The 27,060-nt window shown below is 46.2% G+C and overlaps 1 protein-coding gene across 1 annotated transcript in view; it reads right to left on the bottom strand.

Annotated features, from left to right (window-relative positions):
* The window catches only part of LOC138664100 (zinc finger protein 182-like), a 43,054-nt gene extending 17,339 nt beyond the window's left edge, over window positions 1-25,715 (bottom strand). The window contains exons 1-10 of the mRNA XM_069750527.1: window positions 25,619-25,715; window positions 20,317-20,466; window positions 20,008-20,187; window positions 19,802-19,925; window positions 19,621-19,718; window positions 3,069-3,218; window positions 2,760-2,939; window positions 2,554-2,677; window positions 2,373-2,470; window positions 276-366 (exon numbers count right to left, since the gene is read on the bottom strand). Coding sequence (XP_069606628.1) covers window positions 276-366; window positions 2,373-2,470; window positions 2,554-2,677; window positions 2,760-2,939; window positions 3,069-3,218; window positions 19,621-19,718; window positions 19,802-19,925; window positions 20,008-20,187; window positions 20,317-20,394 — 1,123 coding nt within the window. The 5' untranslated portion in view covers window positions 20,395-20,466; window positions 25,619-25,715. The remainder of the gene's footprint in view (window positions 1-275; window positions 367-2,372; window positions 2,471-2,553; window positions 2,678-2,759; window positions 2,940-3,068; window positions 3,219-19,620; window positions 19,719-19,801; window positions 19,926-20,007; window positions 20,188-20,316; window positions 20,467-25,618) is intronic.
* Between the last annotated feature and the right edge of the window lie 1,345 nt (window positions 25,716-27,060).

Here is a 27,060-nt window from a genome sequence, read left to right as displayed (position 1 = left end):
AAAAACAGGGTTATACTAGACATTGCAGAAGTCTGCAGCAGATCACCATATAATGTAATATAATAATAATCATGTGCTGCAAGAGCGATAATTGTATAATGACCAGATATGTGCAAGAGATGAAATGTCCTAACAGGTCACAAAAATAATCATATATCATTATATGCACAATCATGGAGCATAAATAAATACCCATAATGGATTTGTGTTCCCTCTGGGATGGAGCCAACACGATGTGCGCTCCTGGCACTGATTGTTTTTTAGGTTATACTCACCCGTGCGGTTATCTGTGGGAATCTCCTCTTTACACCGCTCATCACCTCTCATATATGTCTCTGTAGTATTAATATGAGGCAGATATTTACCCTGAAACGAAAATTTTAACAGTCAGAGAAAGATGAAAAAATCATAACCAGAAAACTGGGGGAAGATCCAGACAACGTTTAATGTCTATGATCAGCTTTACCCTGCCATCTCCACCAAGTATAAAACACACACTGAATGGCCACATTATTAGAGACACCCGCGTTGTCTATTCAGATCCTCAGCAACTCAGATTGTAATAGATTCCACTAGATGAAGAAGTAATTCTGTGGGATTATTGGCCCATCCGCAAATAATATGGAGATGCTGATATGTTGTGAACAGTCTCTTTCATCTCATCCTGAAGATGCGCTATAGGATTAAAACATGAGGACTATGAAGTCCGGGGAAGTGACAACAACTCTCTAATGTTCCTGGAATCAGTCCTTGACTAGCGGACCATTGTGTCATGGTGCATTGTCCTTCTACCGTAAGGAAACAGCTGCCATGAAGTGATGATCTTGGCTGACCAAAATGCTTATGTAAGCCCTAATGTCCAAACATCCATCCACAGATAAAGGATCCAAGATGAGCCAAGAAAAAATCCCCCGCCATTACTCTACCTCCACCAGCCTGAAATGATGACACCTGATAGATGGTGGCACAGGAACTGTTCATCTGATGTTATAGCCCATCTGTGCCAAGGAAAAATGAGTGATTTCAAACACATTAGTTGGACACCAGTCCTGTAGTCAGTTAAAATTTACAACACTGTGCACTACCTACAATTTGTAGTGCAGCGGTATCCATACTATGCAGTGATGAGGCAGTGACCCAGCAAAGTTCCAAACAAAAGTCTCTTTAATGCGTTTACTTGACAGCATTAATGTCCAACTCACAGCATTACACAGTACACGATATCCTCCGGATAGCAGCCGAGCACCATATTCTCCAAGACTAGTTTCCGTGGGCGACCGCACCGCTATGTACGCTGTGGGTGCCAGGCATCTGAGCTCCCCTGGCTGTTTGGCTCTGCCTACCTGTGTTGCCTCACACAGGTGGAGCTCTGCAGAGCCAACTGCTCTGCACTCTAGCAAACACCAGACTGACACTAAGGCAGGGGTCAGACATGCGAGAAACTCGCACGAGTCTCGCATTTCAATATCCGGCACTGCCGCCGGCACTCGGACAGGAGCGTACAGCTGTATGTATTTCTATGCAGCAGCACGCTCTGGTCCCGAGTGCCAGCGGCAGTGCCAGGTATTGACATGCGAGAATCGTGCGAGCTTCGTGCATGACTGACCCGGGCCTAACTCGGACACACCCAAACCCTTTACTGCAGGGCTTTTAAGCAAAGTACCTGGAGCCTTCGGCTGCATGTAAAACCAGGCCAGGAAGGGAACGGACTGCCACCCTACCATCCTGTAGTCCATTTCAAAACAAAAGTCCAGCAGGTTTTCTCAAATCTGCCCTGGACAACTAGCTTGTCCAAGACTAACACTCACTTTTATATTTTTATTGCAATCACAGCTACGCCCGTGACTGCAATGCACTCCCATGGCCTCAATACGCCTCCAATTGCATTCTGGGGGAACATACAGTGACCCTCACATGTAACACAGGTCACTGCCTCCCATATTATTATCTTCATCAACAAATCGAGTATGTCCTATGGATCCCCTTTAATTTTATTTTTTCCCTCAATCACAATATTCTCAGTACTAATACTTTTGACAAGAAAAACTAAAGAGGTTAGGAATTTTTCAAAATTTCCCTGACAACCATGCCTAGGTGAAGTGCTCAAAATTCCCATTTTAATGTGGTTTCAGACAGAAAAATTATCACTTTACTTTATATTACACGGCAATATATTCTAATTCTTTATTTTATATTACACTAATTGTTCGTATTCTCTATACAGGAAAGTTTCAATAAAGAAAGTGTCAGTGTTTCTAATAAATTGTCAGTTCAGTGTATAATACTGGGGGATAAAACAAGACTGAGCACAAGACCTTCATAGCCTTATACACATCATAGGGGAGATCTCATGACACTTTCTCTCCATCTACCTGATGATCCTGAGGAATATTGGGATCTTCTTGTTTACAGTCCTGTGGAAGAAGAGGACGGGGACATCTCTCTGGTGTTGTCCTCTTACTGGATAGAACTGGAGGAAACACATACAGGGACTGAATTCATTCTCTACATACAGATAATTATAGGCCGTGTGTATTTAGTCCTGTCTATTACCTGGTGATGTGAGGGGCTGGGGAACCTCCATCATGACGTCCTTGTACAGATCTTTGTGTCCTTCTAAATACTCCCACTCCTCCATGGAGAAATAGACGGCGACATCCTGACACCTTATAGGAACCTGACACATACAATGATACCGTCATCCCCCGATCCCTCCATAGCGTTACTGTATAATGTCCCAGCATTCCCAGCAGTGTCACCTCTCCAGTCAGCAGCTCAATCATCTTGTAGGTGAGTTCTAGGATCTTCTGGTCATTGATGTCCTCATGTATCAGGGGGTGAGGTGGAGGCCTCGTGATTGGGCTCAGGGGTCTTCCCCATCCCTCAGACACAGGGTCCTGACAGCGCTCACTAGAGGTCTTCTTCACTACTGTGTAATCCTGGTTATGGAGAGACACATTAATAAATCTCACTACAGACATTTCCAGAGTCCTCACCTCTCCAGTTCTGTCCATCTGTTATTCCCATAGATAAGAATGAGGTAATGTGACGTCATCAGAATCTCTCACCTCTCCAGTAAGCCGGAAGAGGATCTCTAGGGTGAGGTGTAATATCCTCTCCGCCATCTTGTCCCTGTCCCTATCCATCCTTGTAGGGTCACTCAGGAGAATTCTCTTATATAGAAGATCTCCACTGAGAGGATCCGATATTGTAGGGACCTGAATGGGGAAAAGATGACGATGTAACATCATAAAGATCCCATGTAAGAAATCTCCGGAGCTGTTACCGGCGTCACATGATCACTACATCCAGTCATGGCCCCGCCCTGCCCCCGGTATAACACATAGCCCCATTATAGTCACATACAGAGATTTATCACAGGCTCAGCACTGAGGGGGTTAATGTCCCCTGCGCCCAGTAATGGGGAATCTCCAGCACCTACCTCCACCTGCAGAGCCGCACACCACATATATGGCTGTTCTGTGCGCACAGGACCTGTGATGAGGTCACAGGAGGGGAGGAGTCAGGGGGTCACATGATCAGGGGCCTCTATGACTAATGGACCATTGTGTCATGGTGCATTGTTCTTCTAGGGTAGGGTAAACCGCTGCCATGAAGTGATGAACTTGATTGGCCAAAATGCTTCTGTAAGCCGTAATGTCCAAAAATCCATCTACAGATAACAAAAGATCCAGGATGAGCCAAGAAAAAAATCCCCCGCCATTACTCTACCTCCAGCCGCCTTAAATGATGACACCTGATAGATGGTGTCACAGGAACTGTTCATCTGATGTTATAGCCCATCTGTGCCAAGGATAAATAAGTGATTTCAAACACATTAGTTGGGCACCAGTCCTGTAGTAAGTTAAAATTTACAACACTGTGCACTACCTACAATTTGTAGTGCAGCGGTATCCACGCTATGCAGTGATGAGGCAGTGACCCAGCAAAGTTCCAAACAAAAGTCTCTTTAATGCGTTTACTTGACAGCATTAATGTCCAACTCACAGCATTACACAATACACGATATCCCCTGGATCACAGCAGAGAACCATATCCTCCAGTTTGCAGCCAATAAACACGCCAGTCCAACTCCAAGACCAGTTGCCGTGGGTGACTGCACAGCTGTGTACGCTGTTGGTGCCAGGCATCTCAGCTCCCCTGGCTGTTTGGCTCCGCTTACCTGTGTTGCCTCACACAGGTGGAGCTCTGTAGAGCCGACTGCACTGCACCAGACTGACACTAACTCTGACCCTGACACACCCAAACCCTTTACTGCAGGGCTTTTAACCAAAGTACCTGGAGCCTTCGGCCACATATAAAACCAGGCCAGGAAGGAAACAGACTGCCACACTACCATCCTGTAGTCAGTTTCAAAACAAAAGTCCAGCAGGTTTTCTCAAATCTGCCCTGGACAAATAGCTTGTCCAAGACTAACACTCACTTTCATTTCTCTAGTCACCTTCCACGACGGCATACGGAGGTTGCCTCTTTGCCCTAATGGGGAACAGGAAATGGAGAGGTTAAAAGGCCCTCCCACCACCCCCTCACCAGTGTCTTTCCTGTTCCCCATGGGACAGGAGAGGTTTACTACGTATGCAGTGGTGGCCGGTAACTACTGCTGCAGGCTCTGCCTGAAATGTAACCGGGCAGCATGGGGTCGTATCTTACCTCCCCCCGTTATGCTGCTCCCGTCGCGCCGCGCTGCGGTGTCCTCGGGACCTGGTCCTAGCCTTCCCGCGCCCCTGTGAGGGCAAAGCAGGCTAGAGTTTCCATCCGGAGTCCTCCTGGAGCTCTCCGGTTCCCTCTCCTCCACATGCCGCTGGCGACCCGGAAGTGATCGCGCGCGTCACTTCCGGTCCTTTCTGCGCTCCCTGGAGGCACTTCCGCCGGCGGTGTCTCGTGCAGGACGGCGTTCTCCACCCTGGACCATGGAGGGGAGGGGGATTTTTCGAATCGCTGGGGGCAGGGACATGCCACAGAGCATAAAACCTGCCAGAAGACGTCGCAGGTAAGACTATCCTGACATGGAGAGCAATACCTGCCCTGCACTTGCAGAGCCCAGCGCTGCCCCTGCCACAGTAAGTGCTGCAGGGACAGGGGGTCCCTAGTTAGTGACTTGGGGGTATTATTAGTATGACTCTCTCTCCCCTCTCATTGCAGGGAGAAAAGTCTACCCCCAAAACTACTACTAAAAAGAAGTGTGCCATCTGTAACATTAAGCTGCCACCATTATGGGAGAAGAAACTCTGCAGGACCTGTACTGATAAGATTGTCAGGGCAGAGCAACCTTCTTTACTGGAAGAAATACACTCTCTGGTCAAACAAGAGGTGCAATCCTCCCTAGCGGCCTTTACCCCCCACCCCCTCCACCACTCTCCAGCTAAAAAAAGGAAGATCCAGGAGGAGGATTCTGAATCTGAATCAGACCTCTCCTATGCCTCATCCTCGGGTCGACGGGAGGAACCTACGTCCCCTATAACTGCTGAAGCTAGAAAGTATCTTTTCTCTTCAGAATGGGTTGAGGATCTAGTAGCTGCCGTACGCAGTACTATGGGGCTGGAGGAAGAGCCAGAGCCACAGTCCATACAGGACCAGATGTTTGGCGGTATATCTAAGGGTAAACGGGTGGGGTTCCCAATCCACTCAAATATATCTGACATGATTGATCAAGAGTGGGAATCACCTGAAAAACGTCTCAGTACTCCATCCGAGATGAAGCATAGATTCCCTTTAGAAGGGGATTTGACCAAATGGGATACACCTAAAGTTGATTCACAGGTGGCAAGAGTGGCTAAGAGAATGGCTCTTCCATTCGAAGACTCGTCTCAATTAAAAGACCCAATGGACAGAAAAATAGAAAGTCTGTTGAAAAAATCGTGGGAGACCTCCATGGTAGCTCTCAAAGCCAATATTGCCTCAACATGTGTGGCTAGAGCACTTTTCCGTTGGATAGGCGAACTGGAATCACACATATCCCTGGGTACCTCTAGAGCTGAATTATTGGAATCTCTACCCAGTCTCCTTAGAGCCACGGGTTTCCTAGCAGATTCTTCTATGGAGACCATCAGAATTGCTGCTAGGTCATTAGTACAGACTAATTCGGCTAGAAGGGCGCTTTGGTTGAAAATGTGGTCCGGTGATATCACCTCCAAAGCCAAATTATGCGCCATACCGTTTAAGGGTATCTATGTCTTCGGGCCTTCCCTGGATGACATCTTGGAAAAGGCAACCGATAAAAAGAAATCCCTCCCAGAACAAAAAACTCCCAAAAAGAAGTTTTTTCGTCCTTTTCAGGGCCAAACCTCTCAGAAAGGGAAAGGCAAAACCGGGAGGTGGAGTTACCCGAAGGGAGGCGGGAGAAACATCCTTATCCCTCAGCAACAGCAGGATCAGTCTCAACAAGAAAAGCAGTGACTTCGACCCGGTGGGGGGGGGGGGAGGCTCTCAGAATTTATACTCCAGTGGCAAAAAAAATCACCAATTGCCTCTGGGTCCTCAAAGTCATCAAAGAGGGTCTTCTAATAGAATTCATTTCCTCTCCCCCACGGGGTCTAAAAATTACCTCCCTTCCCTCCGTGAAAGACCAGTCCATTCTAGAGTCGGGTCTCAGGACCCTAAAGATGTCAAATGTGATATCCCAGGTTCTGGAATCAGAGAGGGATCGGGGTCACTACTCTCGTCTATTTCTGGTTCCCAAACCATCGGGCGAGTCCCGTATTATTATAAATCTGAAGGGCCTCAACCGGCATGTCAAATACCGAAAATTCAAGATGGAATCGGTGAAAAATGCGATTCCCTTGTTAAGCCCGCACTCCTTCATGGCCACTATCGATTTGAAAGATGCATACTTTCCCATCCCCATTCACCAGAGACATCGCCAGTATCTCAAGTTTGCAGTGCAGAAGGGACGTCTGATAGAGCACTATCAGTTCAACGTCCTTCCGTTTGGGATCTCCTCTGCTCCAAGAGTATTTTACAAAATAATGGGGGAAGTGGTCTCCTTCATCCGGAGGCAAGGCGTCTGTATAGTGCCGTATTTAGACGACCTTTTGTTAGTGGCTCCCACCAAACAATCTCTGGAGTCTCATGTATCAAAGACGCTCGATATTCTGACATCTCTGGGATGGGTGCTGAATTTAGAAAAATCTCACCTAAGACCCTCCAAATGCAGGAAATTCCTGGGAGTTCTTCTGGACTCTGCAAGACAAATGTCCTTCCTCCCACTGGAACATCGTCTGACTCTTCTATCAAAAGTCAAGATGTTCAGAGATACCAGATCCCCTACAATCAGAGAAGGCATGTCTCTGCTAGGATCGATGACAGCTTGCATCCAATCGGTACCATGGGCCCAAGCCCATTCCAAGATTCTTCAGGCACATATCCTGCAGAATTGGAACGGTCAGCCCAGTTCTTTGAACAAGAGACTGTACACACCGGGCTGTATCAAGGCTTCTCTGGCGTGGTGGATGACTCCAAAAAATTTACAAAAGGGAGTCAGTTGGACTCAGGTTCCTCTGACTACGGTCACAACAAATGCCAGCAAAAGAGGCTGGGGGGCCATGATAAATCGCACCCCTTTTCAAGGGCTCTGGGACCAATCGACAAGCAGGAAATCATCCAACTACAGAGAGCTAAAAGCTGTAGAAGAAGCCCTTCTGATAGGGGGTCATCTTATCAATGGACATCATGTCCGAATATATTCGGACAATGTGACCACGGTGGCTCACATCAGACATCAGGGCAGTTCAAAAAACAACAACCTAAAGAACATATCTGCCAGAATATGTTCCTGGGCAGAAAGACATCTGTTATCCCCGACGGCAGTTCACCTGAAAGGCTCATCCAACACTCAGGCGGATTATCTAAGCCGTCAAGACATACATCCCGGAGAATGGTGTTTGAGCAACCGAAGTTTCGAGATGCTGATGAACAAATGGGGTCTTCCAGAAATCGACCTCTTTGCATCCCGGCAAAATTCGAAAGTCGAAGCCTTCTTCTCCCTAAACCCCAGAGACGGCTCCAGAGGAGTGGATGCATTAGCCCAGGAATGGAATTTTCGACTGGCCTATGCGTTTCCACCAATTCCGATATTGGCAAAGGTCTTGCAGAAAGTTCGGGAAGAACGAACACTAACTATATTGGTAGCCTCATTATGGCCAAAGAGGAGTTGGTACAACCTGATAGTGGATTTACAGGTGGATGGGCCATTCCAGTTTCCGATGGAAGAAAACCTTCTTTCTCAAGGACCAATACATCTCCTAGACGTCCACAAATGGAATCTGGTGGCATGGCTACTGAAGCCCAGGTGTTGAGAGCCAAAGGACTATCAGAAGCAGTGGTTTCCACACTTCAAAAATCAAGGAAACCGGTGACCATTGCTATATATAATAAAATCTGGAAGAAATTCTCATCCTTTTGTCTTCCCGAAGTACCAGATCCCTTTAATCCGAATCTGTCGCAAATTCTAGATTTTTTGCAAAAAGGCTTAGAAATAGGCCTCAGGCCGAGCACCCTATAAGTCCAAGTTTCCGCACTCAGTTCAATATTTGACCAGGATCTGGCAAATCATCGCTGGATTAAGAGGTTCATGATATCAGCCTCTAGGATGAATCCTAAAAAACAAATAACAGTACCGTTATGGGACCTGAATCTGGTATTACAAGGACTTACAGGTGCACCCTTTGAACCATTATCCTCCTGCTCGCAGAAAAATCTGATTTATAAAACAATTTTTCTAGTGGCCATTACCTCAGCAAGGAGGGTAGGAGAATTACAGGCTCTCTCAATGAGAGAACCATACTTGTCTATTCGAGATGACTCTATAATACTGCGCCTTGACCCCTCCTTTCTTCCAAAGGTCGGATCAGATTTCCACCGCTCTCAAGAAATCATTTTACCTTCTTTTTGCCAAAATCCATCAAATCCAAAAGAAGAAAAATTTCATACTCTGGATGTCAGACGCATTGTATTATTTTACCTAGAGCAGACCAGCTCTTACAGAATTGATCAGAATCTGTTTGTCCATCCATCAGGACAAAATAAAGGAAAGAAAGTAGCAAAAAGCACTATTGCCAACTGGATCAAGAAAGCAATAGCAGAAGCATATCTTGCTCAAGATAAAACCCCTCCAGTGGGAATCAAGGCTCATTCGACTAGATCAACCTCAGTCTCCTGGGCAGAAAGAGCAGGTGCATCAACGGAGCAAATCTGCAGGGCAGCCACATGGTCTTCGTTGCATACTTTCTCCAGACATTACAGACTTTATGTAATGCCCAACAAGGATTTAGCCTTCGGCCGGAAAGTCCTCCAGGCCGTTGTCCCTCCCTAGCGCCAAAATTAGTTGGTATTCCTCCGTATGCCGTCATGGAAGGTGACTAGAGAAAATAGAATTATTCTTACCGTTAATTCGGTTTCTAGGAACCTTCCACGACGGCGCTAGTTCCCTCCCTATACTCCTGGATTTTAATCTGGGATTCAAGGTAAACCGGTGCTATGGTTTTCAGTTATAAGTCACTGGTGAGGGGGAGGTGGGAGGGCCTTTTAACCTCTCCATTTCCTGTTCCCCATTAGGGCAAAGAGGCAACCTCCGTATGCCGTTGTGGAAGGTTCCTAGAAACCGAATTAACGGTAAGAATAATTCTATTTTTTCATTGCAATCACAGCTACGCCTGTAACTGCAATGCACTCCCATGACCTCAATTATCCTCCAAACACATCCTGGGGGGAACATACAGTGACCCTCACATGTAACACAGGTCACTGCCTCACATATTATTAATATCTTCCTCAACAAATCATGTATGTCCTATGGATCCCCTTTCATTGTATTTTTTCCCTCAATCACAATATTCTCAGTACTAATACTTTTGACAAGAAAACCTGAAGAGGTTAGGAGTTTTTCAAAATTTCACTGGCAACCATGACTAGGTGAAGTGCTGAAAATTCCCATTCTAATGTGGTTTCAGACAGAAAAATGATCACTTTATTTTATATTGCACTGCAATACATTCTAATGGTACAACTTCCCACCTCTGATTGCTGTCTCATCTCCTGCAATATATTCTAATGGTACAACTTCCCACCTCTGATTGCTGTCTCATCTCCTGCAATATATTCTAATGGTACAACTTCTCACCTCTGATTGCTGTCTCATCTCCAGCAATATATTCTAATAGTACAACTTCTCACCTCTGATTGTTGTCTCATCTCCTGCAATATATTCTAATGGTACAACTTCCCACCTCTGATTGTTGTCTCATCTCCTGCAATATATTCTAATGGTACAACTTCTCACCTCTGATTGCTGTCTCATCTCCTGCAATATATTCTAATGGTACAACTTCCCACCTCTGATTGATGTCTCATCTCCTGCAATATATTCTAATGGTACAACTTCCCACCTCTGATTGCTGTCTCATCTCCTGCAATATATTCTAATGGTACAACTTCTCACCTCTGATTGCTGTCTCATCTCCTGCAATATATTCTAATGGTACAACTTCTCACCTCTGATTGATGTCTCATCTCCTGCAATATATTCTAATGGTACAACTACCCACCTCTGATTGCTGTCTCATCTCCTGCAATATATTCTAATGGTACAACTTCTCACCTCTGATTGATGTCTCATCTCCTGCAATATATTCTAATGGTACAACTTCCCACCTCTGATTGATGTCTCATCTCCTGCAATATATTCTAATGGTACAACTTCTCACCTCTGATTGCTGTCTCATCCCCTGCAATACATTCTAATGGTACAACTTCCCACCTCTGATTGCTGTCTCATCTCCTGCAATATATTCTAATGGTACAACTTCCCACCTCTGATTGATGTCTCATCTCCTGCAATATATTCTAATGGTACAACTTCCCACCTCTGATTGCTGTCTCATCTCCTGCAATATATTCTAATGGTACAACTTCCCACCTCTGATTGATGTCTCATCTCCTGCAATATATTCTAATGGTACAACTTCCCACCTCTGATTGCTGTCTCATCTCCTGCAATATATTCTAATGATACAACTTCCCACCTCTGATTGCTATCTCATCTCCTGCAATATATTCTAATGATACAACTTCCCACCTCTGATTGCTGTCTCATCTCCTGCAATATATTCTAATGGTACAACTTCTCACCTCTGATTGTTGTCTCATCTCCTGCAATATATTCTAATGGTACAACTTCCCACCTCTGATTGCTGTCTCATCTCCTGTAATATATTCTAATGGTACAACTTCTCACCTCTGATTGTTGTCTCATCTCCTGCAATATATTCTAATGGTACAACTTCTCACCTCTGATTGTTGTCTCATCTCCTGCAATATATTCTAATGGTACAACTTCCCACCTCTGATTGATGTCTCATCTCCTGCAATATATTCTAATGGTACAACTTCTCACCTCTGATTGCTGTCTCATCTCCTGCAATATATTCTAATGGTACAACTTCCCACCTCTGATTGCTGTCTCATCTCCTGCAATAAATTCTAATGGTATATAATTACAGCTACTTATGCTATGAGGGGAACTAACTTCTCAAAGTGGTTTATGATCCATTTAGGCCTGGACATTTGTTTATCTGTTCACTACATTTATTGTGTCCTGCTGTCTCAACTTAGTATCTACCATATTTTTCGGACTATAACACGCACTTTTTTCTCCCAAAAAATGTGAGGAAAATGGGGGGTGTCTTATAGTTGGAATGCAGGCTTACCGGCAGTGGTGTGGCGGCACTGGAGGTGCGGGGATGATGGGGCGCGGTTAGCGGTATGGCGTGAGCAGGGTCCCTTCCACAGGTGAGGTGACGCAGCGGCCCAGTATCCAATGTGAGCAGAAGAGCCGGGTGAATCACGGCTTTCTTGGTGGCGGCGGCCATCTTCCTGAGGATGCGCGTGCGCAGATGGAGATGGCGGCGGCCATTTTCCTGAAGCCGAGATCTTAATCCGCGCCGCCGCCACCGAGAAACCCCTCTAACCTTATTAACATTCACTGCATGCCTTCGGTCTATTTCAATTGTGCCCTTTGGAATTCTCGCTCAGGATGTAATATACTCCCCTTCATTCATGATTTCTTCTTTTCTGATTCTCTTAAAACTTCTAGCTCTTAGTGAAACCTGCATCCAGCAGTTAGACACCACCGCTGCTGCTACTCTTTCATATTATGGACTACACTTTTCTCATACCCCAAGATCAGACAACTGAGCAGGTGGAGGCATTGGTCTGCTCCTATCACCCAAATGTACCTTTCAGGTGATCCCCAAGTACCCTCACTTGTCTTCCCTTCTTTTGAGGTCTATGCGGTCAGACTCTACATTCCCTTCTCCATGCGAGTGGCGGTGGTGTATCGTCCTCCGGGCCCCTCCCATCAGATCCTGGATCACTTTGCCACCTAGCTTCCGCACTTTATCTCTTGTGACACCCCCACCCTCATCATGGGTGATTTCAACATCCCCATTGCTTTTCCCCTCTCCCCATCTGCTTCTCACCTTTTATCTCTAACCTCCTTTTTCGGCCTCTCGCAGCATACTAACTCTTCAACTCATGAAGACGGGAACTCCCTCGACTTGGTCTTTTCCCGCCTTTGCTCAGTGGATGATTTCGCAATTTCCTCTCTCCTGCTCTCTGACCACAACTTTCTTTCTTTCTCTATTAAGAACTACCATCCCGCTCAGGTCACCCCCACTTTCCACCCTTATAGAAACATACAGGCCATTAACACCCAGAAACTTATGAAGAACTTACAGTCCTCATTGGCCCCTATCTCCTCCCTCTCATGTCCGGAATCTGCACTGAAGCATTACAATGAAACCCTGCAGAGTGCCCTGAATTAAATTGCCCCTCCTATACATAGAACAACTCGAAACAGATGGCAACAACCATGGCACACGCTGCAAACATGTTTCCTACAGCGGTGCTCCAGGTGCGCTGAACGCCTGTGGAGAAAATCTAATCTACCCGAACATTTCATCCATTATAAGTCAATGCTTAAAACATAGAACTGTGGCCTTCACCTCTCCAAACAAACCTATTTCAACACCCTCATCACCTCACTGTCCAATAATCCTAAACGTCTCTTTGACACTTTCCAGTCCCTACTCAACCCAAGAGAGCAGGCCCAAACCACGGACCTCCATGCTGATGATCTGGCCAACTACTACAAAGAAAAAAATGACCATATCTGACTGGAAATTATCTCCCAATCTCCTCATATCATGCACTGTCCTCCCTCCCCCACTGCATCTAGCTCACTCTCTGACCTTGAACCAGTCACAGAAGAAGTAGTAATCAGGCTCCTTGCATCTTCTCGGCCGACCACTTGAACCAGTGACCCCATTCTGTCACATCTCCTCCAGTCCCTTTCCCCTGCTGTCGCCTCTCACCTAACAAAAATATTCAACCTTTCTCTCTCTCTTCCAGTATCTTTCCCTCCTCATTTAACCCCTTTACCCCCAAGGGTGGTTTGCATGTTAATGACCGGGCCAATTTTTACAATTCTGACCACTGTCCCTTTATGAGGTTATAACTCTGGAACGCTTCAACGGATCCCAGTGAATCTGACATTGTTTTCTCGTGACATATTGTACTTCATGACAATGGTAAAAATTCTTTGATAGTACCTGCGTTTATTTGTGAAAAAAAATGGAAATTTGGCGAAAATTATGAAAATTTCGCAATTTTCCAACTTTGAATTTTTATGCAATGAAATCACAGAGATATGTCACACAAAATACTTAATAAGTAACATTTCCCACATGTCTACTTTACATCAGCACAATTTTGGAACCAAAATTTTTTTTTGTTAGGGAGTTATAAGGGTGAAAAGTTGACCAGCAATTTCTCATTTTTACAACACCATTTTTTTTTAGGGACCACATCTCATTTGAAGTCATTTTGAGGGGTCTATATGATAGAAAATACCCAAGTGTGACACCATTCTAAAAACTACACCCCTCAAGGTGCTCAAAACCACATTCAAGAAGTTTATTAACCCTTCTGGTGCTTCACAGGAATTTTTTGAATGTTTAAATAAAAATGAACATTTAACTTTTTTTCACAAAAAATTTAATTCAGCTCCAATTTGTTTTATTTTACCAAGGGTAACAGGAGAAAATGGACCCCAAACATTGTTGTACAATTTGTCCTGAGTACGCCAATACCCCACATGTGGGGGTAAACCACTGTTTGGGCGCATGCCACAGCTCGGAAGCGAAGGAGCGCCATTTGACTTTTCAATACAAAATTGACTGGAATTGAGATGGGACGCCATGTTTCGTTTGGAGAGCCCCTAATGTACCTAAATAGTAGAAACCCCCCACAAGTGACACCATTTTGGAAAGTAGACCCCCTAAGGAACTTATCTAGATGTGTGGTGAGCGCTTTGACCCACCAAGGGCTTCACAGAAGTTTATAATGGAGAGCCGTAAAAATAAAACAAAAATTTTTTCCCACAAAAATTATTTTTTAGCCCCCAGTTTTGTATTTTCCCGAGGGTAACAGGAGAAATTGGACCCCAAAATTTGTTGTCCAATTTGTCCTGAGTGCGCTGATACCCCATATGTGGGGGGGGGGAACCACTGTTTGGGCGCATGGGAGGGCTCGGAAGGTAAGGAGCTCCATTTGGAATGCAGACTTAGATGGAATGGTCTGCAGGTGTCACATTGCATTTGCAGAGCCCCTAATGTACCTAAACAGTAGAAACCCCCCACAAGTGACACCATTTTGGAAACTAGACCCCCTAAGGAACTCATCTAGATGTGTTGTGAGAGCTTTGAAGCCCCAAGTGTTTCACTACAGTTTGTAACGCAGAGCCGTGAAAATTAAAAAAAAAATCTTTCCCCTAAAAATTATTTTTTAGCCCCCAGTTTTGTATTTTCCCGAGGGTAAGAGGAGAAATTCAACCCCAACAGTTGTTGTCCTGTTTGTCCTGAGTACGCTGATACCCCATATGTTGGGGTAAACCCCTGTTTGGGCACACGGGAGAACTCGGAAGGGAAGAAGCACTGTTTTACTCTTTCAACGCAGAATTGGCTGGAATTGAGATCGGACGCCATGTCGCGTTTGGAGAGCCCCTGATGTGCCTAAACAGTGGAAACCCCCCAATTATAACTGAAACCCTAATCCAAACACACCCCTAACCCTAATTCCAACGGTAACCCTAACCACACCCCTAACCCTAATCCCAACCCTATTCCCAACTGTAAATGTAATCTAAACCCTAACTGTAACTTTAGCCCCAACCCAAACTGTAGCCCTAACCCTAGCCATAACCCTAACCCTAGCCCTAACCCTAGCCCTAACCCTAATGGGAAAATGGAAATAAATACATTTTTTAAATTTTTCCCTAACTAAGGGGGTGATGAAGGGGGGTTTGATTTACTTTTATAGTGGGTTTTTTAGCGGATTTTTATGATTGGCAGCCGTCACACACTGAAAGACGCTTTTTATTGCAAAAAATATTTTTTGCATTACCACATTTTGAGAGCTATAATTTTTCCATATTTTGGTCCACAGAGTCATGTGAGGTCTTGTTTTTTGCGGGACGAGTTGACGTTTTTATTTGTAACGTTTTCGGGCACGTGACATTTTTTGATCGCTTTTTATTCCGATTTTTGTGAGGCAGAATGACCAAAAACCAGCTATTCATGAATTTCTTTTGGGGGAGGCGTTTATACCGTTCCGCGTTTGGTAAAATTGATAAAGCAGTTTTATTCTTTGGGTCAGTACGATTACAGCGACACCTCATTTATATCTTTTTTTATGTTTTGGCGCTTTTATACGATAAAAACTATTTTATAGAAAAAATAATTATTTTTGCATCGCTTTATTCTGAGGACTATAACTTTTTTATTTTTTTGCTGATGATGCTGTATGGCGGCTCGTTTTTTGCGGGACAAGATGACGTTTTCAGCGGTACCATTGTTATTTATATCTGTCTTTTTGATCGCGTGTTATTCCACTTTTTGTTCGGCGGTATGATAATAAAGCGTTGTTTTTTGCCTCTATTTTTTTTTTTTTCTTACGGTGTTTACTGAAGGGGTTAACTAGTGGGCCAGTTTTATAGGTCGGGCCGTTACGGACGTGGCGATACTAAATATGTGTACTTTTATTGTTTTTTTTTTATTTATTTAGATAAAGAAATGTATTTATGGGAATAATATATATATATATATATATATATATATATATATATATATATATATATATATATATATATATATTTTTTTTTTTTTTTTTTTTTTTTCTTCATTATTTAGGAATTTTTTTTTTTTTTTTTACACATTTGGGAATTTTTTTTTTTACTTTTTTACTTTGTCCCAGGGGGGGACAATACAGATCGGTGATCTGCCAGTTTGCACAGCACTCTGACAGATCACCGATCTGTCAAACAGCGCTGCAGCGTTACCAAGTGCCTGCTCTGAGCAGGCTCTGTGAAGCCACCTCCCTCCCTGCAGGACCCGGATCCGCGGCCATCTTGGATCCGGGACTTGCTGCAGGGAGGAGGTAAGAGACCCCCGGAGCAACGCGATCACATCGCGTTGCTGCGGGGGGCTCAGGGAAGCCCGCAGGGAACCCCCTCCCTGCGCGATGCTTCCCTGCACCGCCGGCACATCGCGATTATCTTTGATCGCGGTGTGCCGGGGGTTAATGTGCCGGGGGCGGTCCGTGACCGCTCCTGGCACATAGTGCCGGATGTCAGCTGCGATAGGCAGCTGACACCCGGCCGCGATCGGCCGCGCTCCCCCCGTGAGCGCCGCCGATCGCGCTGGACGTACTATCCCGTCCGTGGCCATAGGGGCCCACCCCACATGGACGGGATAGTACGTCCGATGTCAGAAAGGGGTTAAGCATGCCATCATACATCCATTACTTAAAAAACCATCCCTCGACCAAAACTGTGCTGCTAACTATAGACCTGTCTCTAATCTTCCCTTCATCTCTCCTCGAGCGCCTGGTCGACTCCCTTCTTACCCGCTATCTCTTAGATAATTCTCTTCTCGACCCTCTTCAATCGGGTTCCCGCTTTTTACACTCTACTGAAACTCCCCTCACTAAAATCTCTAATGATTTATTAACAGCTAAATCTAATGGTCACTACTCCATGCTAATTCTCTTGGATCTCTCTGCAGTATTCGACACTGTGGATCATCAGCTCTTCCTCACTATGCTCCGCTCAATCGGCCTTAAAGGGAACCTGTCACCCCCCCCAGGCGTTAGAAACTAAAAGAGCCACCTTGTGCAGCAGTAATGCTGCATTCTGACAAGGTGGCTCTTTTAGTTATTGGTGCAGTCAAAGCAGAAATAATGCGTTTTATAATTTCTCAAAAATACCTGTCTTTAGTCCTGGAGGCAGGTCTTTCCCCCTGCTGCACACACCACACTGCCGTCACTCAAGGCTTCTTCGGCGCCGCCCCCTCCGCGCTGTTTTCAAATCATTCGGCGCCTGCGCTCTTTTGTTCTACCTGGGGCAGGTGCAGTGAGCGCTGCCCGTCTGACCTCAGATGCAGTCTCGCAGACTGCGCCTGTGCGGCCGCCCTGCTTATGAATCCCAGCCCCGCACTGTGAATAAAGCATAACACACTGTGGGGCTGGGATTCACAAGCAGGGTGGCCGCACAGGCGCAGTCTGCGAGACTGCATCGGAGGTCAGACGGGCAGCGCTCACTGCACCTGCCCCAGGCAGAACAAAACAGCGCAGGCGCCGAATGATTTGAAAACAGCGCGGAGGGGGCGGTGCCGAAGAAGCCTTGAGTGACGGCAGTGTGGCGTGTGCAGCAGGGGGGAAAGACCTGCCTCCAGGACTAAAGACAGGTATTTTTGAGAAATTATAAAACGCATTATTTCTGCTTTGACTGCACCAATAACTAAAAGAGCCACCTTGTCAGAATGCAGCATTACTGCTGCACAAGGTGGCTCTTTTAGTTTCTAACGCCTGGGGGGGGATGACAGGTTCCCTTTAAGGACACCGTTCTCTCCTGGTTCTCCAATCTCTCCGACCACTCTTTCACTATATCTTTTGCTAGTTAATAATAATAATTTTTATTTTTACATAGCGATAACATTCCGCAGCGCTTTACAGTTTGCACACATTATCATTGCTGTCGCCGATGGGGCTCACAATCTAAATTTCCTATAAGTATGTCTTTGTAATGTGGGAGGAAACCGGAGTACCAGGAGGAAACCCACACAAACACGGGGAGAACATACAAACTCCTTGCAGATGTTGTCCTTGGTGGGGTTTAAACCCAAGCGCTGCAAGGCTGTAGTGCTACCGCATCCACTGAGCCACGATGCTCCTCCTCCTCTCATCTTCCCCTTACTGTTGGGAGTTCCTCAAGGATCAGTTCTAGGCCCCCTCCACTTCTCTTTGTATACCGCCCCTATTGGACAATCAGAAGATTTGGGTTCCAGTACCATCTCTATGCAGATGACACCCAATTATACACTTCTGCTCCTGATATCACGCCTGCCTTTTTAGAAAACACCAGTGATTGTCTTACCGCTGTCTCTAACATCATGCCCTCCCTCTATCTGAAAATGAACCTGTCAAAAACTGAACTCCTCATGTTCTCTCCCTCTACTAACCTACCTTTGCCAGACATTGCCATCTCCGTGTGTGGTTCCACCATTACTCCCAAGGAACATGCCCGCTGCCTTGGGGTCATACGTGATTCCGAGCTTTCATTCACCTCCCACATCCGATCACTGGCTCGCTCTTGTTATCTGAACCTCAAAAACATTTCTAGAATTCGACCTTTTCTTACTTTTGATTCTGCAAAAACTCTTACTGCTTCTCTTATTCATTCTCGTCTGGACTATTGTAATTCTCTACTAATCGGCCTCCCTCTTACCAAACTCTCCCCGCTCCAATCTGTGCTGAATGCTGCAGCCAGGATCATATTCCTCACCAACCGTTACACCGATGCCTCTACCTTGTGCCAGTCATTACACTGGTTACCCATCCACTCCAGAATCCAGTACAAACTTATTACCCTCACCCACAAAGTGCTTCATGGCTCAGCACCACCCTACATCTCCTCCCTGGTCTCAGCCTACCACCCTACCCATGTCCTCCGCTAATGACCTCAGGTTAGCATCCTCAATAACCAGAACCTCCCGTCTCTGAGACTTTTCACGTGCTGCACCAATTCATTGGAATGTACTAACCATGTTAATACGATTAATCCCCACAGTTTTAAGCGTGTCCTAAAAATGCATTTGTTCAGACTGGGCTACCGTCTCAACACATTAACCTAACTATCCCTGTGTGGCCCATTCAAAAAAAAATTAAACTATAATCCAGGGCCCTCATTCCTCTTGGTATCTGTTTTGATCTGTGTGTATTGTTATGCTGTAATGTCTATTGTCTGTACAAGTCCCCCCTATAATGTAAAGTGCTGCAGAATATGTTGGCACCATATAAATAAAAATTATTATTATTATTAGTTATTAGTATTCTCTATACATGGAAGTTTCAATAAAGAAATTGTCAGTGTTTCTAATAAATTGTCAGTTCAGTGTATAATACTGGGGGATAAAACAAGTATGATCACAAGACCTTCACAGCCTTATACACATCATAGGGGAGATCTCATGACACCTTCTGTCCATCTACCTGATGATCCTGAGGAACATTGGGATCTTCTTGTTTACAGTCCTGTGGGAGAAGAGGAAGGGGACATCTCTCTGATGTTGTCGTCTCACTGGATAGAACTGGAGGAAACACATACAGGGACTGAATTCATTCTTTACATACAGATAATTATAGGCCGTGTGTATTTAGTCCTGTCTATTACCTGGTGATGTGAGGGGCTGGGGAACCTCCATCATGACGTCCTTGTACAGATCTTTGTGTCCTTCTAAATACTCCCACTCCTCCATGGAGAAATAGACGGTGACATCCTGACACCTTATAGGAACCTGACACATACAATGATACCGTCATCCCCCGATCCCTCCATAGCGTTACTGTATAATGTCCCAGCATTCCCAGCAGTGTCACCTCTCCAGTCAGCAGCTCAATCATCTTGTAGGTGAGTTCTAGGATCTTCTGGTCATTGATGTCCTCATGTATCAGGGGGTGAGGTGGAGGCCCTGTGATTGGGCTCAGGAGTCTTCCCCATCCCTCAGACACAGGGTCCTGACAGCGCTCACTAGAGGTCTTCTTCACTACTGTGTAATCCTGGTTATGGAGAGACACATTAATAAACCTCACTACAGACATTTCCAGAGTCCTCACCTCTCCAGTTCTGTCCATCTGTTATTCCCATAGATAAGAATGATGTAATGTGACGTCATCAGAATCTCTCACCTCTCCAGTAAGCCGGAAGAGAATCTCTAGGGTGAGGTGTAATATCCTCTCCGCCATCTTGTCCCTGTCCCTATCCATCCTTGTAGGGTCACTCAGGAGAATTCTCTTATATAGAAGATCTCCACTGAGAGGATCCGATATTGTAGGGACCTGAATGGGGAGAAGAAGACGATGTAACATCATAAAGATCCCATGTAAGAAATCTCCGGAGCTGTTACCGGCGTCACATGATCACTACATCCAGTCATGGCCCCGTCCTGCCCCCGGTATAACACACAATCTACTATATAATTGTCTAAGGGTCACTTCCGTCTGTCTGTCATGGTTATTCATTCGCTGATTGGTCTCGCCAGCTGCCTGTCATGGCTGCCGCGACCAATCAGCGACGGGCACAGTCCGGAAGAAAATGGCCGCTCCTTACTCCCCGCAGTTAGTGCCTGTCGCCCGCATACTCCCCTCCGGTCACCGCTAACACAGGGTTAATGCCGGCGGTAACGGACCGCGTTATGCCGCGGGTAACGCACTCCGTTACCGCCATTAACCCTGGGTGTCCCCAACTTGTTACTATTGACGCTGCCTATGCGGCATCAATAGTAAAAAATGTAATGTTAAAAATAATAATAATAATAAAAAAAAAACCTGCTATACTCACCCTCCGTTGCCGCTTGCTCCGCCGCCATCCTCCGTTGCAGGTTCCGGTGGCAAAGATGGTATGGGAGAAGGACCTGCCATGACGTCACGGTCATGTGACTGCGACGTCATCACAGGTCCTGTGCTGATACCAACCCTGGGACCGGAAGCTGCCGTGGACTACAAGGGGCCCTCAGAAAGGTGAGTATATGTTTATTTTTTAGCCTGTGACAAACCTGGCTGGGCAATATACTACGCGGCTGGGCAATATACTACGTGACTAGGCAATATACTACGTGGCTGGGCAATATACTACGCGGCTGGGCAATATACTACGCGGCTGGGCAATATACTACGCGGCTGGGCAATATACTACGTGGCTGGGCAATATACTACGTAGCTGGGCAATATACTACGTCACAGGGCAATATACTACGTAGCTGGGCAATATAGTATGTAACTGGGCAATAAACTACGTGACTGGGCAATATACTACGTGACTGGGCAATATACTACGTAGCTGGGCAATATAGTATGTAACTGGGCAATAAACTACGTGACTGGGCAATATACTACGTGGCTGGGCAATATACTACGTGGCTGGGCAATATACTACGTGGCTGGGCAATATACTACGTGGCTGGGCAATATACTACGTGGCTGGGCAATATACTACGTGGCTGGGCAATATACTACGTGGCTGGGCAATATACTACGTGGCTGGGTAATATACTACGTGGCTGGGCAATATACTACGTGGCTGGGCAATATACTACGTCGCTGGGCAATATACTACGTCACTGGGCAATATACTACGTAGCTGGGCAATATACTACGTCACAGGGCAATATACTACGTAGCTGGGCAATATACTATATACTACGTAGCTGCGCAATATACTACGTGATTGGGCAATATACTACGTGATTGGGCAATATACTACGTGACTGGGCAATATACTACGTGACTGGGCAATATACTACGTGACTGGGCAATATACTACGTGACTGGGCAATATACTACGTGACTGGGCAATATACTACGTGACTGGGCAATATACTACGTGACTGGGCAATATACTACGTGACTGGGCAATATACTACGTGACTGGGCAATATACTACGTGACTGGGCAATATACTACGTGGTTGGGCAATATACTACGTGGCTGGGCAATATACTACGTAGCTGGGCAATATACTACGTGACTGGGCAATATACTACGTGACTGGGCAATATACTACGTGACTGGGCAATATACTACGTGACTGGGCAATATACTACGTGACTGGGCAATATACTACGTGACTGGGCAATATACTACGTGACTGGGCAATATACTACGTGACTGGGCAATATACTACGTGACTGGGCAATATACTACGTGACTGGGCAATATACTACGTGACTGGGCAATATACTACGTGACTGGGCAATATACTACGTGACTGGGCAATATACTACGTGACTGGGCAATATACTACGTGACTGGGCAATATACTACGTGACTGGGCAATATACTACGTGACTGGGCAATATACTACGTGACTGGGCAATATACTACGTGGTTGGGCAATATACTACGTGACTGGGCAATATACTACGTGGTTGGGCAATATACTACGTGACTGGGCAATATACTACGTGGCTGGGCAATATACTACGTGGCTGGGCAATATACTACGTGACTGGGCAATATACTACGTGACTGGGCAATATACTACGTGACTGGGCAATATACTACGTGACTGGGCAATATACTACGTGACTGGGCAATATACTACGTGACTGGGCAATATACTACGTGACTGGGCAATATACTACGTGACTGGGCAATATACTACGTGACTGGGCAATATACTACGTAACTGGGCAATATACTACGTGGCTGGGCAATATACTACGTGGCTGGGCAATATACTACGTAGCTGCGCAATATACTACTTGACTGGGCAATATACTACGTGACTGGGCAATATACTACGTAGCTGCGCAATATACTACGTGACTGGGCAATATACTACGTGACTGGGCAATATACTACGTGACTGGGCAATATACTACGTGGTTGGGCAATATACTACGTGGTTGGGCAATATACTACGTGGTTGGGCAATATACTACGTGACTGGGCAATATACTACGTAACTGGGCAATATACTACGTAACTGGGCAATATACTACGTAACTGGGCAATATACTACGTGGTTGGGCAATATACTACGTGACTGGGCAATATACTACGTGGTTGGGCAATATACTACGTGGTTGGGCAATATACTACGTAACTGGGCAATATACTACGTGACTGGGCAATATACTACGTGGCTGGGCAATATACTACGTGACTGGGCAATATACTACGTAGCTGCGCAATATACTACGTGGCTGGGCAATATACTACGTGGTTGGGCAATATACTACGTGGTTGGGCAATATACTACGTGGCTGGGCAATATACTACGTGACTGGGCAATATACTACGTGACTGGGCAATATACTACGTGACTGGGCAATATACTACGTGACTGGGCAATATACTACGTGACTGGGCAATATACTACGTGACTGGGCAATATACTACGTGACTGGGCAATATACTACGTAACTGGGCAATATACTACGTAACTGGGCAATATACTACGTGGCTGGGCAATATACTACGTGGCTGGGCAATATACTACGTAGCTGCGCAATATACTACGTAGCTGCGCAATATACTACTTGACTGGGCAATATACTACGTGACTGGGCAATATACTACGTAGCTGCGCAATATACTACGTGACTGGGCAACATACTACGTAGCTGCGCAATATACTACGTAGCTGCGCAATATACTACGTGACTGGGCAATATACTACGTAGCTGCGCAATATACTACCTGACTGGGCAATATACTACGTGACTGGGCAATATACTACGTAGCTGCGCAATATACTACGTAGCTGCGCAATATACTACGTGACTGGGCAATATACTACGTGACTGGGCAATATACTACGTGACTGGGCAATATACTACGTGGCTGGGCAATATACTACGTGGCTGGGCAATATACTACGTCACTGGGCAATATACTACGTAGCTGCGCAATATACTACGTAACTGGGCAATATACTACGTGACTGGGCAATATACTACGTGGCTGGGCAATATACTACGTGACTGGGCAATATACTACGTAGCTGCGCAATATACTACGTGGCTGGGCAATATACTACGTGGTTGGGCAATATACTACGTGGTTGGGCAATATACTACGTGGTTGGGCAATATACTACGTGGCTGGGCAATATACTACGTGGCTGGGCAATATACTACGTGGCTGGGCAATATACTACGTGGTTGGGCAATATACTACGTGGTTGGGCAATATACTACGTGACTGGGCAATATACTACGTGACTGGGCAATATACTACGTGACTGGGCAATATACTACGTGACTGGGCAATATACTACGTGGCTGGGCAATATACTACGTGGCTGGGCAATATACTACGTGGCTGGGCAATATACTACGTAGCTGCGCAATATACTACGTGACTGGGCAATATACTACGTGACTGGGCAATATACTACGTAGCTGCGCAATATACTACGTGACTGGGCAACATACTACGTAGCTGCGCAATATACTACGTAGCTGCGCAATATACTACGTGACTGGGCAATATACTACGTAGCTGCGCAATATACTACGTGACTGGGCAATATACTACGTGACTGGGCAATATACTACGTAGCTGCGCAATATACTACGTAGCTGCGCAATATACTACGTGACTGGGCAATATACTACGTGACTGGGCAATATACTACGTGGCTGGGCAATATACTACGTGGCTGGGCAATATACTACGTGGCTGGGCAATATACTACGTGGCTGGGCAATATACTACGTCGCTGGGCAATATACTACGTCACTGGGCAATATACTACGTAGCTGCGCAATATACTACGTAACTGGGCAATATACTACGTGACTGGGCAATATACTACGTGTTTGGGCAATATACTACGTGGCTGGGCAATATACTACGTGGCTGGGCAATATACTACGTGGCTGGGCAATATACTACGTGTTTGGGCAATATACTACGTGGTTGGGCAATATACTACGTGGTTGGGCAATATACTACGTGGTTGGGCAATATACTACGTGGTTGGGCAATATACTACGTGGCTGGGCAATATACTACGTGGCTGGGCAATATACTACGTGGCTGGGCAATATACTACGTCGCTGGGCAATATACTACGTAGCTGCGCAATATACTACGTGACTGCGCAATATACTACGTGACTGGGCAATATACTACGTGGCTGGGCAATATACTACGTGGCTGGGCAATATACTACGTGACTGGGCAATATACTACGTCGCTGGGCAATATACTACGTAGCTGCGCAATATACTACGTGACTGGGCAATATACTACGTCGCTGGGCAATATACTACGTGGCTGGGCAATATACTACGTGACTGGGCAATATACTACGTGACTGGGCAATATACCAGGTGGACATGAATATTCTAGAATACCCGATGCGTTAGAATCGGGCCACCATCTAGTCCAATTATAGTCACATACAGAGATTTATCACAGGCTCAGCACTGAGGGGGTTAATGTCTCCTGCACCCAGTAATGGGGAATCTCCAGCACCTACCTCCACCTGCAGAGCCGCACACCACACTATGGTAGGGTAAATGTGCTAGAGTGTATGGGCTCCTTCCAGGTGTGACGTCATTTCCGGGGGCGTGTCCTATCGGGAGGGGGCGTGTTCTGAGTTCACATCATGGGCTATTCTCTATTGGTAGAGGCTAAATCCAAGACGGCTAAAGGACCTCTGCCGACGTCATGCCATGTGACCGGAAGGGGCGGCGCTTCTTCATCCATACAGAGCAGACACCAGGAAGCTGTGTGGATGTCATGGCGGGATTTCGAAGATTTTGTGCAGGATTTGAAGTGTTTTGGGTCGTTCTCCGTAGTCACAGATCAGGTAAGTGGGAGTCTGCCTGGGGAGAAAGGGGTGATGTTGCTTATTGGGGGGGGATCTGCTTGGAGAGAAGGGGGTGATGCTTGCATAGGTATGCTGGGGGGTCTGGGGGGAAAAGGGGATGATGCTTGCATGGGGCTGCATGTGCATGCTGGAAGGGGGCAGCCTGGGAGAAGGGGGTGATGCTTGCATGGGGCTGCATGTGCATTCTGGAAGGGGGCAGCCTGGGGAGAAGGGGGTGATGCTTGCATGGGGCTGCATGTGCATGCTGGAAGGGGGCAGCCTGGGGAGAAGGGGGTGATGCTTGCATGGGGCTGCATGTGCATGCTGGAAGGGGGCAGCCTGGGGAGAAGGGGGTGATGCTTGCATGGGGCTGCATGTGCATGCTGGAAGGGGGCAGCCTGGGGAGAAGGGGGTGATGCTTGCATGGGGCTGCATGTGCATGCTGGAAGGGGGCAGCCTGGGGAGAAGGGGGTGATGCTTGCATGGGGCTGCATGTGCATGCTGGAAAGGGGCAGCCTGGGGAGAAGGGGGTGATGCTTGCATGGGGCTGCATGTGCATGCTGGAAGGGGGCAGCCTGGGGAGAAGGGGGTGATGCTTGCATGGGGCTGCATGTGCATGCTGGAAGGGGGCAGCCTGGGGAGAAGGGGGTGATGCTAATGTGGCACCCCTAGGGGTATTTGCCACAAAAATAGTTACTGACAGTAAGTACAAATACTAAAATAGCAAGACTGCACTACCACCTCCGGCCAGAAGGGGGAGCTCCAGAGACTCCCCTTGATCCATTCTGGTCTGAGAGAAGAACTGGCAGTTGGGCTAAGGAGCTGATAGTGAGAGGTCATACAGTTGAATCTCTAACAGCCCTGTGACTGTTACCAGGCCTAAATCACCGGCCTGAGGAGAAGAGGGATAGAGAAAAAGGACATTGTGAGAACCGGGTAGCATTAATCACTACCCAGAACAGGCGCAAAGACGGATACCGGATCCGTGGCTGTATTCATTACATATAATACAGCAACCGGAAAAACGTGAGGTGATATCAGCTTCACTAGGGTCGGATGCAGCAACAGACACAGAGTTCAGCGGTACTCCCAGAGGGGGTAAACCGATA

This window comes from Ranitomeya imitator, chromosome 2 (genome assembly GCF_032444005.1).
Source record: "Ranitomeya imitator isolate aRanImi1 chromosome 2, aRanImi1.pri, whole genome shotgun sequence".
In the NCBI taxonomy this organism is placed as follows: Eukaryota; Metazoa; Chordata; class Amphibia; order Anura; family Dendrobatidae; genus Ranitomeya; species Ranitomeya imitator.
The sequence above is the reverse complement of the archived record's forward strand: the minus strand, read 5'-3'. Positions and strand labels throughout refer to the sequence as shown.